Below are 13848 nucleotides of genomic sequence, written 5' to 3'. Positions count from 1 at the left end.
TATGACGGGGTGGGTCAATGTTAGGATGATGTTAAGGTGGTTTTACATAAAAAGATATAGCATCTTTATTTTACCTTAAAAAATCCACATGCTGTTAGAAGTCAGCGCCCTGTTATTTCCCATGTTGAAATTAACCCAAGACACATGGTGAGGTCTGGCTGGGTTTGCTCATCTATGCCTAACGCATGATGGTCTTGTGATACTTGTGTAAGAAACCAAATGACAACTGACAGCTCTGTGATGGAGCTATCCCACCCTACCCACACCCTACCCACAGTGACCCAGACATTTAGAGAGCTTGATTTCTCATATAGTCATGGGAAAGAATTAGTGTGTTTATAAAGCATCTTACAGGGCTATGCAGAGTGTATCACCCGCTGGCATGAGATAGATATAAACCATGTTACTTTGTCATGGTGTCAAAAAAGTCTAGCAACTGGCTAGACTTGTGCCCCAGCAAGCCCCACTGGGCTGTTTTGTGATGTGCTGGTAACTGTGGCAACAATGACAGAATGGTCCAGATGAAAAATAAAAGTTAAGACTTTGTGGAACACCTTTCACCTTTCAGAAAGGTTTTCAAAAAAGTTCATCTCACCTCCAGAATTTCTTTGGGCAAAAGGGTCAATTTTTTGTTTTGCTAACATATTTTGTGTCATATGTTTTGTGTCATATATTTTGGAAAGAGAAATAAGATCATGGAAAAAGGGAGGCCCAGGAATCCTGAAAAAAAGAAGAGGCTCATTTGCTCACACTTACCCACACCCTCCCTCCCGTTGCTCAACAGTGGCTGGCTTCCTCACAGGCAGTATCAAATCCCAGCTCCTAGGCCTGCTGTTCAGACCCGCTGGATTTCCACTCCCACTCTGGGGGGTCTGACAGTTAAAAGGCTCACCACGGTAGATGCAGATTACACATTACAGGCCCACCTCCTTTCCCAAAGTTACTGTTTCTTAAGGGGAAAACTGTGTCTTTTGTACCTTCTGCTCTCAAAACTTTAGGCCCACAGCCAGGGTTTAAGAAAAGCTTGCTGGGTGTCACGGAGAGAGCACTGATAAATAGGAACCCAGAATCCAGCCGCCTCCTAGCACCCTTGGTCATGTGACTCCCGGGCAGGTTACTGTATGTCTCTGAGCCCCAGTGTCCTCCTCATCTGAAAAATAGGCCCAATGTGGACAGAAATAATACCCATCCGTGAAAGGTCTTACACGTGCATACGGAACAGGCCTGGGCCGGGATTCTAAAATCATGCTATAAAATGCACTTATGAGATCCAGCCACCAGATGGTGCGACAGGACCTCTGAAGAAAATGTGTCCGTGGGCCAAGTTCCCGCCGCCTCCCAGTATCAGGGCCAGTACACTGCAGGTACATAGGGCCTCGCTCCAAAGAGCCAGCAAATGCTGTAGTAAAAGAAAGATCACTAAACCAGAAACTCACGTAGGTCACTTTTCCGTGCAATGATGGTGGCACAATGGGGACACTGGTATTTGGGGACGTTTTCGCTGTGTTTCTGCAGAATATGTATTTTCATGGTCCCGCTCTGGGTGAAGCGGGTGTGGCAGATGTGGCATTCGTAAGGCTTCTCACCTGAGATGCAGACAACAAAGTGATTCCCCCTCCAGGCCTGATCCTTGCCAAAGGCTACCTGTGCTGAAAGTGTTTCTTTTGCCCTAAGCCTCCTTTATCAACCCCCTTCTCGTCAGACAACCCCCAATTAGTATGAGACTCCCAAACAGCTTATGTCAAGTACAGCTGTGTCCATGATGGACCAGACACATGACTTCCTCGCATCTGGTGGCTACGCAAGAGTTCAATGTGGTTCACATCCATGGGGCTGTACGAAGAACCAAGAAGTACACATAAATGGATTCTTTATACAACAAGACATCAAGTACCTCTGTTACAAAACCAGCACACGTTATGTTTTGCCTTAAAGTTGAAGAATGAATTAAGGAGTTGACTTTTATTTTTATTTACTTTTTTTTTTGAAACAGGTTCTCACTCTGTCACCCAGGCTGGAGTGTGGTGGCGCAATCTTGGCTCACTGCAGCCTCAACCTCCTGGGTTCAAGCGATTCTCCTGCTTCAGCCTCCCAAGTAGCTAGGACCACAGGTGTGCACCACCAGGCCCAGCTAATTTTTAAATTACTTGTGGAGACAGGGTCTCCTTACGTTGCCCAGGCTGGTCTCAAACTCCTGGGCTCAAGGGATCCTCCTGCCTCAGCCTCCCAAAGTGCTGGGATTACAGGTTTGAGCCACTGTGCCTGGCCAGGAGTTGAGTTTTAAATACCCGAAAAATCTACGGAAGCGAATACTTTGTGTTTTACTCCACACAGTGGGGTTGCGGCACAATGTCTATGCAGACTCTCTTACTGCTAAATAAAGGTAAAGGTACAGATCAAGATCCTCGTATCACAAAGGCACACAAAAATCCACTTTTACCTTTGAACTTTAATTGTGCCAATAAAAAGTAATTTTTTAAAGCTTGCTTTAAGAGCTAACACTGTAGGTATCAGGCCTTCAGCACCAGAGCCCTTACCTGAGTGTGTTCTCATGTGGCGTTTCAGCTTGTAGGTGTCTCTGCTGGCGTAGCTGCACTGGCAACACTGAAAGGGGCGCTCCCCAGTGTGGGATCGGACATGACGCTTCAATTTACTTGCCTAATAAATACATAAATGATGTTCATTGCAATAGAAACTCAAAAATGGCAGTCTTCCATTAATCAGCATTATAAAAGAGATTTAAATTAATCAGATTTTAACATCAGAGCACCAGAGCATATTTCACTCACTGAAAAAAACAAGAAGTCGTCGTTACTTTTGATCATCTGTTATGGGTGATTTTATTTCATTTGATGTGTGTGCGTATAAGCTCCTTTAGGGCAATGGGCAGCAGTGCTGAAGGCTTTCGCATTCACCTTCACTTAACCCTACCTGCTGAATGCCACACAGGATTGTATTTTCATTTCTAAGGCAATATATGCCCAATAGGTACAAAATTTAGATTACACTGTAAAAGCACAAAGGCAAACATTTTGTTTTCCTTGCATAGAGGGAAAATCTTGAAACTCTAGCTCTTGTCAGGTGTGGTGGCTCACACCTATAATCCCAGCACTTTGGGAGGCTGAGAGGGGTGGATCACCTGAGCTCAGGAGTTTGAACCAGCCTGGGCAACATGGCAAAACCCAGTCTCTACCAAAAATTAAAAATGAGCTGGGCATGGTGGCACATGCCTGTGGTCCCAGCTACTCGAGAGGCTGAGGTGGGAGGATTGAGCGCAGGAGGGTGACGTTGCAATGAGCCAAGATCACGCCACTGCACTCCAACTAGGGTAACAGAGTGAGACCATGTCTCAAAAAAATAAAAATAAAAATAAAAACGAAACCCTAGCTCTTTAATGGAGGAACATCTGTATGTGTCGCCTCATGGTCACAAGTCCTGCAGACTCCACCCTGGCTGGCCCCAGGGTAACAGTGTGAGTGGAGGAAGGCATCCCTGGCTATTCAGCATCGGGACCATGTGACAGAGGGTTCCTATAAAGAATTAAGTTTTAAGTAGAAGAAATTCAATTCTAATTTGAATAATTATGTATCCCAGGCAATCAGAAATAGCAAACAACATAATACCTCCCATTTGAGCATTCACTGCCTGACTGGTTTACCACCTTCTAGAACTATTCTTATTCTGTATTTGTGTATCACAGGCCCTTATCTACTGCTAGCAGGAAATGGGGCCATCAGCTACAGGTGGACTACAGACATCAGGAAGCTGCATCAGTCCTGCTGGTGATCCAGGGATGCCACACTCCATCTGTCTCCCCAGTAAGTGGTGAGCACACAGAAGCCTAAGGAACACTCGAGAACAAAAGGCGGCTTAGGATGGAAGACAATAGCCAAGCCAAAAAATTTCACTTAGATTTTCAGAAGAAAAGTGAATGCCTCAAGTATGTTAGAAAGCAAAACAAAAAATTTAAAAAACTGTATAGCATGAAAGTTTTGAGGAGAAAAATGGTGTGAATGAACAAAGAAGGCCATTAAAAAAGACTCTGGATGACTCTTAAAGGTGGGATGGGAGGACGAGGGAGTTCAAAAAGTTCAAAAGCTTTTTTTTTTTTTTTTTTTTTTGAGATGGTGTCTCACTCTCATCCAGACTGGAATGTGTGATCTTGGCTCACTGCAACCTCTGCCTCCCAGGTTCAAGTCATTTTCCTGCCTCAGCCTCCTGAGTAGCTAGGACTACAGGCATGTGCCACCACACCTGGCTAATTTTTTGTATTTTTAGTAGAGACAGGGTTTCACCATGTTGGCCAGGCTGGTTTTGAACTCCTGACCTCAAGCAATCCGCTCGCCTCGGCCTCCCAAAGTGCTGAGATTACAGGCGTAAGCCAACACACCTAGCCAATTCAAAAGTTTTTAAAAAAGGGGCACATCTGCACCACAGCTCTGATCCATTCCTGCTGGCATTTTTGTCACAGGATGGGATGAGGGAACAAACAAGCATGGCAAGACTTGAGGAGACTGCAAAAATGGGGGGTTACGGCAGCAGTAGAGACCCCTGTGCTGAGGCCACCTCCCACAGGCTGTGTGCAGACCCCTGGCACTGGGGGAGGGTCTCATGGACCTGGGAAGTTTGTACCAAGCACTGGCAGGGCACCAACAAAAAGTCCACTCCAGGCTTAGGATCCCCAGGTGACTCTGTTCCCTGAACCCTCCATTTTGCATTCTCATACTACAATAACAACCTTTAACTCAGATGAGAAATAATTTTTTAAAAAAATAGTCTAACAGCAGAAAAAAGTTCTTGGAATCAAATTCTGACCCTAACCATGAAATTTCCTAATTTGTGAAACCCGGCTGCACTGTTACTATATTTAATCTTCAGCTGTTCCCTTTAACTTAGTTCCATTTGAGTGTACTGTCGACCCAGTCCCGACCAGGCTCAAAACCGGGCCTCAGTCTGTTTCTCAACACACTGTGGGACCCTGAAAATTAACTGGTGGAAACTGGCATTGCCTAGTAAAAGCAGCGCTCTACCTGTTTCACGTGAGTACCACTAAACCCATTAGAAGATATAAATAAAGCAAATTAATTAAAGTGACTACGGCACACCTAAAGTTTGAAAAGGGTGGTCTCTAATTCAGAACAGAAACTGCTCTGCTTAAATCTTCAAGCAAGCTGCTTTGTATCTAATCAAGCTCAAAAATTTCAGCCAATATTGAGATTGGATCTGCATTCTACATTAAAGCAAATACATTTTGATTTTGTGGCCCTGAGTACTAGATAAAATGCAGAACTTTTAAACAAATCTGGGACTTATTTCTTGACCACAAGGAGTTTATTTGTAATTTGTACACCTTTACATATTATTTTCACTAATTAGTAATCAAAGAAACATAGAAATCCAATTTTCTATTTTAACTTCATAAAAGAGAATGCATATTATTTCGTGCATAAATTTTATACGAATAATAAAAAGCCTGTTTGTAAGAGATTCTACTGTTAGTTACACTTGGCATAACTTGTACAGCAGCCTCTACTAAGAGGCCACGAAGCTTCAAGTCCAAGAATGGCTTTACCTCCACACTGGCATACTTGCACATGGAACATTTAAAGGGCTTCTCATGAGTATGTTTATAGCGCCTGTGTCGGACGAGTTCTCCACTGGTCACAAATGCCATGTTGCAGTCGTTACACTTATAGGGCCTGGTTCCTGTAGGATCACATAGTTTATCCTTTTAAAACAAGACTTAACCACAAAAGTTCCAAGGAATTCATAGCTTTTTAATTACATTCAATCTCAAAAATGCTTTAAAAATTAAGAAGAGGCTCTCTAAACTACAAATACTGCAGATGCATGTGAGAAAAATCTTTGTTAACAATATTTTTAATGGAAATTCAAGAAAAAAATAGACAAAACTACAGTATAAAATGTTACATGATTCTACTGTAGAAATCTGTGGATTCACATTCTTAACATAAGCCTTCACACACATTATTCCACAGAAAGAGCCCTCCCAGCAGTTTCACCTGTGTGGGTGTTAACATGGTTCCGCAGCAGAGTGACCGTACGGAAGGTTTTCAGGCACAGGTGACACAGGTGAGGCTTCTCATTGGTGTGAGTTTTCATATGACGATTAAAACTCGACATTCTAGAAGAGGTGAACATGCAGACATCACAGTGGAAGGTTCGTTTTGCTCCTATAGGCAGGAAATAGTTTATGTATGTTAGAAGTTCAAATTCCATTTAAACACTTGAAAGTAAATCAGCACATCATCTTTTCAACTAATATGGGAACGGAACAATAGAACATGCTATTTATATTCATAAGCTAATGGAAGCAATTCAGGACGCCATGTTCCTGGATAATGCATTTTCGCTGTTTCAAGATGCACCAATGTCTGTTTCTGGGCACAGAGTGGACTAGGTACTCTGCTCATCCTTCTTGCTGAGAAAAAAAATGCTAGTGAGGACATGCCTGAACATTTCAGAATGTCTTGTAGACCTAAGGAGACACGAGAAAAGGCACACCACCTACCTAAAGTGAGGCGCCCAAGAAGAGACTCACCTATAAAAATGTGGCCCTGCATTCTCTGTAGGGTGAACTAAAGATAACCCATCCCATCCCTGCATCCTTCTCTCCAGCCAGGGCACTGCGAGAAAAACCATCTAGAATGGTGCCATCCAAAACCATAACCATGAATCATGTGTGACTCTTAAATTTGGACTTTAACTAATTAAAATTAAACGTAATTAAACATTTAGTCAGTTAAGTGACAGAGTGAGATCCTGTCTCAAAAAAAAAAAAAAAAAAGAAGCATGAAAATGATGCTTCATCATATTGAGAATACCAATAGATAAAATTTATTTAAAAAAATGAGAAACTTCTGGAATTGAAAAATACAATAAGTGAAATGAAAAATTCAACAGAGGGACTCAACAGCAGAGCTGAGCAAAAAGAAGGAAGACTCAGTGAATCTGAAGACAGGTCAACTGAGATTATTCAGTTTGAGGGAAAGAAAGAAAAAAATGAACAAAGAAAAATGAAACGAGCGTAAGAGATCTGTGGGACATGATCAGGCACACCAGCATATGCACAATGGGAGACCCAAGGTGACACAGGAGAAGAGAATATTTGAAGAAATGATTGCCAAAAACTCCCCAAATTTGACAAAAAATCTACACTCCAAAAGCTTAATAAATTTCAAGTAGGATAAAGTCAAAGAGATTCACATCAAGACACATCATAATCAGGCTGCTGAAAGACAAAAAATGAATCTTGAAAGCAGCAAGAAAGACAGACACGCCTTGTCACATACATGGGATTGTCAATAAGATTAATGGCTGACTTATCATCAGAAACCACGGAGGCCAGAAAGCAGTGGAATGACATTCAATGTGCCGTAAGAAAAAAAACATCAAACAAGAATTCTATGTCTGACAAAACCACCCTTCAAAAATGAAGGAGAAATTACGACATTCCCAGAAAAACAGAAACTGAGCAAGTCTGTCATTGGCAGATGACATCTAGCCTCTGAAAAATGCTAGAGAGACTCCAACAGGCTGAAATGAAAGGATACCAAACAATAACTCAAATCCATATGAAAAAATAGAGACAGTGATAAAAGTAACAACATATGCAAATATAAATGACAATGGTCATGCATTTTTTTACTTGTAATCCTCTTTTTTCCTATCTGACTATGAAAAAATAAAGACAGTGATAAAAGTAACAACATATGCAAATATAAATGACAATGGTCATGCATTTTTTTACTTGTAATCCTCTTTTTTCCTATCTGACTCAAAGACAGAATAAAGCAATAATTATAAATCTATGTTGATGGCATATAATTTATAAAGATACACTCTCTGGCAATAACAACAGGAAGTGGAGTGGGGAATGGAATTACGTAAGTGAGGTTTTTTTATATACTATTGAAATTGAATTGCCATTAATCTAAACCAGATTATTATGAATTGAGATGTTAAATGTAACACCAAGGACAGCTAAAGAAAATAACTCAAAAATACATAGTAAAATAAATAAGAATTAAAATTATACACTTGGCAGTGGCTATTCAACACAAAAGAAAGCAGTAATGAAAGAACTGAGGAATAAACCATGTGACATTTAAAAAACAAATACAGAAATAAGGAAGTAAGTCCTTTTTTATCAGTAAAGAGATTAAACTCTCCAATGCAAAGGTAAGGACTGGCAGAAAGGACACTAAACAAGATGCAATTATTTGTCTTCTACAAAAGACTCATTTTAGATTCAAAGACAAATAGGCTGAAAGTAAAAAGATGGAGAAAGATATTCCATACAAACAGTAACCAAAAGAGTGCTAGAGTGGCTATACAAATATCAGACTATATTAAGACAAAATTGTTGTAAAAGACAAAAGGATGTTATATAATAATGAACGGGTCAATCTATCATAAAGATACACCAATTATAAACATATATGTGGCCAGGCGCATATGTGACTCAAACCTGTAATCCCAGCACTTGGGAGGCTAAGGCAGGCAGATCATTTGAGGTCAAGAGTTCAAGACCAGCCTGGACAACATGGTGAAACCTCATCTCTACTAAAAATACAAAAATTAGCTGGGTGTAGTTGTGCATATCTATAATCCCAGCTACTCAGGAGGCTGAGGCAGAATTGCAAGAACCCGGGAGACAGAGGTTGCAGTGAGCCAGGACTGTGCCACTGCATTCCAGCCTGGCGACAAAGTGAGACTCCATCTCAAAACCACCCAACAAACCTCCCCCTGCCAAAAATATATGCACCTAATAACAGTCCCAAAATACTTGACACAAATGGAACAAAATTGAAGGTAGGAACAGGCAATTCAATAATAGTTGCAGACCTCAATACCTCACTTTAAACAATGGACAAACTAGACAAGGTCAGTGAGGAAACAGGCTTAAGTCACACTTTAACCAAACAGACAAAACAGACATCTACAGAACATCCCACCCAGCAACACTGGAACAGACATTGTTCTGAGGTGCATAGGGAAGATTCTCTAGGATAGACCACATGTGAAGTTACAAACATATTGAGACACACATATCTTAATAAATTTAAAAAGACAAATTGAGCCGGGCATGGTGGCTCACGCCTGTAATCCAGCACTTTGGGAGGCTGAGATGGGAGGACCGCTTGAGGCCAAAAGTTCAAGACTAGCCCAGGCAACATAATGGGACTCCATCTCTACAATTTTTTTTTAATTAGCTGGGTGTGGTAATGTGTGCCTCTTTTTTTTTTTTTTTTTTTGAGACAGAGTCTTGCTCTGTAGCCCAGGCTGGAGTGCAGTGGCGCCATCTCGGCTCACTGCAAGCTCCACCTCCTGGGTTCACGCCATTCTCCTGCCTCAGCCTCCCGAGTAGCTGGGACTATAGGTGCCTGCCACCACGCCCGGCTAATTTTTTGTATTTTTAGTAGAGACGGGGTTTCACTGTGGTCTTGATCTCCTGACCTCGTCATCTGCCCACCTCGGCCTCCCAAAGTGCTGGGATTATAAGCGTGAGCCACTGCGCCCGGCCTGTGTGTGCCTCTTGTCCTAGCTACTTGCGATGCTGAAGTAGGGGTTCAAGGTTACAGTGAGCTATGCTTGTAACACTGCACTCCAGCCTGGGCAACAGAGCAAGAACCTGTCTCTAAAACAAACAAACAAAAAAATCAAAATATGTTCTATGTTTTCTGACCATAATAAAATGAAATTAGAAATGAATACCAAGGGAAATTCGGAAGATTCACATAAACATGGAAGTCAAAAAACACACTCCCAAATGACAAATGGGTCAAAGTAGAAATCACAAGAAAATTATTAAGTTCTTTGAGATGAATGAAAGTGAAAACATGAGATACCAAAAGTTATAGAATGCACCCAAGGCAGTGCTCAGAGGAAAATTTTTAGCTATAAACACTTACATTAAAAAAGAAGAAATATTTCAAATAACCTAACTTTACACTTTGAGGAACTAGAAAAAGAAGATAAATCTAAACCCAAAGCTAGCAGAAGAGGAAAATATTAAGATTAGAGAGAAAAAAATTAGAGAAAACCAACAAAATCACCAAAAGTTGGTTCTTTGAAAAGATCAACACCGACAAACCTTTATCTAGACTTGTGACTGAGGGGGTAAAAAAGAGAATACTCAAATTACTAAAATCAGGAAGAAAAGTGGGAACATTCTTACCAATCTTACAGAAATAAAAATGTTTATAATAGAATACTATGAACAATTATATGCCAACAAATTAGATAATACAGATGAAATAGAAAATTCCTAGAAACACACAAACTACTAAAACTGATTTAAGAAGAAACAGAAAATTGGAATAGACCTGTATCAGTAAAGACAGTGAGTCATTAATCAACAAACTTCCAAGAAAGAAAACCAACCCCAGGACCAAATTGCTTCACCGATTAAGTCTACCAAATGCTTAAATATTAATGCCAATCCTCTAAATCTTCAAAAAAGGGAGGAAACACTTCTTCCCAATGAATTACACGAGGCCAGTATTACTTACATACTAAAGCCAGACAAAGACATCAAAAGAAGACTACAGACCAATATTCCTAATGAATACAGATGCAAAAATCTTCAGCAGAACACTAGCAAACCAAATCCAGCAGCATACTAAAAGGATTGTATACCATAACCAAGCTGAGATTTTCTGCAGGAAAAAAAGGGTGGTTCAACATATGTGAATCAATCAGTGTAATATACCATATTAACAGAATGAAAAAAAAAAAAAAAAACACATGATCATCTCAATAAATGCAGAAAAATCATTTCATATAATCCAACACCGTTTTCTTGATAAAATACTCAACAAACTTCGAATAGAAGGTTTACAGGTTGAGTTGCGACCCCTGCAAAAATACGTGAAGTCCTCATGCCAGATACCTGTGAATGTGATCTTATGTACAAAAAGGGTCTTTGCAGATGTAATCAAGTTAAGCTGAGGTCATACTGGATGAAGGTGGGTCATGAGCCAATGTGACTGGCGTACTTATAAGAAGAGGAAAAGAGATACACACAGAGACACACAGGAATAATTCCATGTGATAACAGAGGCAGAGATTGGAGTAATGCATCTGCAAGCCAATGAATGGCATGACTGCTGGCAACCAGAAGCTAAGAGAAAGGCATGAAATATATTCTCCCCGACAGCCTTCCAAGAGAGCATGGCTTTGCCAACACCTCGATTTCACACTCGTAGCTTCCAGAACTGTGAGAGGTATGTTTCTGTGGTTTGAAGCCACTCAGTTGGTGGTGCTTTGTCATGGCATCCCTGGGAAGCCGATACAGTGCCAGTTAAAAATGAGCCAGATTTGAATAGCCATTTTTTCCAAAGAAGATACATAAGTGGCCAATGATGATCACATGAAGAGATACTCAACACCCTTAGTCATTAGAGAAATGGAAACCAAAACTACGAGATACCTCTTCACACCTGCTAGGATGGCTATAATTAAACGATAACAACAAATGGAAAGTAAGTTGGTGAGGATGTGGAGAAACTGGAAGCTACACACATTGCTGGTGCAAATTCAAACTGGTGCAGCTGCTATGGAAAACAGTGTGGCAGCTCCTCAAAAAGTTAAACATAGAGTAACCACATCATCCAGCAATTCCACTCCTAAGTATATACTCAAAAGGATTGGAAACAGGTGCTCAAACAAAAAATTTGTACACCGATGGTCATAACAGCACCATTCACACTTGCTGAAAGGTGGACACAATTGCGGTATCAATGAGTGAATGGATAAATAAAATGTGCTGTACCCACACGGGGATTATTACTTAGCCATTAAAAACGAATGAAGCGCTGACACATGCTACAATACCAACAAACTCTCCAAGCATTATGCTAAGCTCAAGAGTCTAGACACGAAAGGCACATGGTATACATACATGATTCAGCTTCCGGAAAATGTGCAGAACAGGAAAAGCAATGGAAACAAAAAGCAGATTAGTGATAGCCAGGAACGGAGTAGGAAGTGACTGCCTAACGGGTACAGGCCTCTTATTGGAGTGATACAAATATTCTGGAATTTAGACAGTGGTGATGGTTCTACAAGTTTGTAAATACATCAAAAACCTAAAAATGAGCTAAAAATTGTAAAACTTGGGGTGCAAAACTCTTGATTTAAACACATAAGAAACTACCATATATCAAAAGGCTGCAAATTCAACCACCTATGGAAGGCAGAGGCCTGAGTAAAAAGTCTCAACTACATGTAAGAATGGGGTGGTGGTGGCAGTGTGTTTGGGCGGCATTCTCCTTTTCTAAACTGAGTCACCTTCCAATCCCAGGCACCTGTTGCCAGGAGGAAGGAAACTGTGCCAAATGTTGCCAGATATAATTTAAAAGAGCTAGAAATTGCAATTTTGGGGGTGAAATATGTTGATTTAAATATATTAGTGAGAAACTAATATTAAAAAAAAATAAGGCTGGGCGCAGTGGCTCATGCCTGTAATCCCAGCACTTTGGGAGGCCAAGGTGGGCGGATCACAAGGTCAGGAGATCGAGACCATCCTGGCTAACATGGTGAAACCCCATTTCTATTAAAACTTCAAAAAAAATTAGCTGGGCCTGGTGGTGGGCGCCTGTAGTCCCAGCTACTCGGGAGGCTGAGGCAGGAGAATGGCGTGAACCCGGGAGGCGGAGCTTGCAGTGAGCCGAGATTGCGCCACTGCACTCCAGCCTGGGTGACAGAGCGAGACTCCGTCTCAAAAAAAAAAAAAAGCCAAACAAATCACATTTTCGTAGGACAAACTCATCCATCCTGTGGGCTGCTGGAATGCAATCTCAGTTTAATAAGGCTTTAATATTGCTTCAGGGTCTTCCTAATCTGGACCCATCCACCTCTCTGAGCACCCACCTCCCACCCACCTAGATCTATAAACACAGTAGAGCTCTCCACCCTCACATACGAAGTAGATACTTCCAGACCTACACGCCCAGACCACTTCCTAGTGCTTGGAATCCTGATCCCAATCTTAATGGCTTCTTTGTCCTGGACTCACCTAAATATCACTTCCCTTAGAAGGCACCCTCCACTGCTTCCTGAAGGAGGAATCACTCCTTTTCTTGGCCCTGAAGAACACGAGGCCTCACCACCTGTCCTCTCATGACTTGTCCCCCATATCCCTCTCGGGCTGCAAATTAGACAGCAGAGACCAGGGGATGGCCTTCTTTGCTTACGTGCACAAGGTTTTGTGGGAACATTTTTACCGTTCTTTCAAAACGTTTGTGTGCAAAGTGCAAAACCCTTCTGGATTTGATTCACAATTCAGAATATTAGTTTAAAATTTCTCCCATTTCCTGACAATTTGAAAGTAACTAAAAGTCGACCACTTAAAACTTCAATTACCATCACCTTCTCATAAAGAAAAGCAGCGGCCCAGTTTTATGGAGTGTATTCTATGAGATGAACTGGCCTACCCTTTGTCTTTCTTTGATTTTTTGTAGATTTGGCCTTTTCAACATCTGCTTGACCAGCTGTAGGTTGATCTTCTTGTTCTTCCCCATTTAAATTTGAAATTGTGAGAACAATTTCGTCACTTCTTTCATCTCCTGACATTGTTTCCACAAAAGAGAGCGGTTCCTTTGTTCTTTCAGCCAATCTTTCAGTCAATAACTGGTTCTTCTCCTGCCCTTCCTAGAGTTAATAAACAATAAATATTCAAACAACTATTAATTTCAATATAATTAGATTTTTGCCTGGATGAACCACAGAATACAAAAAGAAAAGCAAAAGTTGAAGATTATGCATCACAATGTTAATTATTTAGCATCGGGGTTGCGGGAGTGAAACAACACTTTTTTTTTT

General features: G+C 41.0%; 1 protein-coding gene across 6 annotated transcripts in view; it reads right to left on the bottom strand.

The window, feature by feature from the left end:
• The window catches only part of CTCFL (CCCTC-binding factor like), a 43048-nt gene that overhangs the window by 16918 nt on the left and 12282 nt on the right, over positions 1-13848 (bottom strand). For 4 of the 6 annotated variants that reach the window (XM_030915127.1, XM_030915129.1, XM_030915128.1 and 1 more), the window contains 5 exons: positions 13461-13677; positions 6024-6194; positions 5573-5706; positions 2538-2658; positions 1437-1586 (listed from right to left, as the gene is read on the bottom strand). In XM_030915127.1, coding sequence (XP_030770987.1) covers positions 1437-1586; positions 2538-2658; positions 5573-5706; positions 6024-6194; positions 13461-13677 — 793 coding nt within the window. The remainder of the gene's footprint in view (positions 1-1436; positions 1587-2537; positions 2659-5572; positions 5707-6023; positions 6195-13460; positions 13678-13848) is intronic. The other 2 variants (XM_030915132.1, XM_030915130.1) reach the window with 2 other exon arrangements.

Source organism: Rhinopithecus roxellana, chromosome 13 (assembly GCF_007565055.1).
Source record: "Rhinopithecus roxellana isolate Shanxi Qingling chromosome 13, ASM756505v1, whole genome shotgun sequence".
Taxonomy (NCBI): Eukaryota; Metazoa; Chordata; class Mammalia; order Primates; family Cercopithecidae; genus Rhinopithecus; species Rhinopithecus roxellana.
The sequence above is the reverse complement of the archived record's forward strand: the minus strand, read 5'-3'. Positions and strand labels throughout refer to the sequence as shown.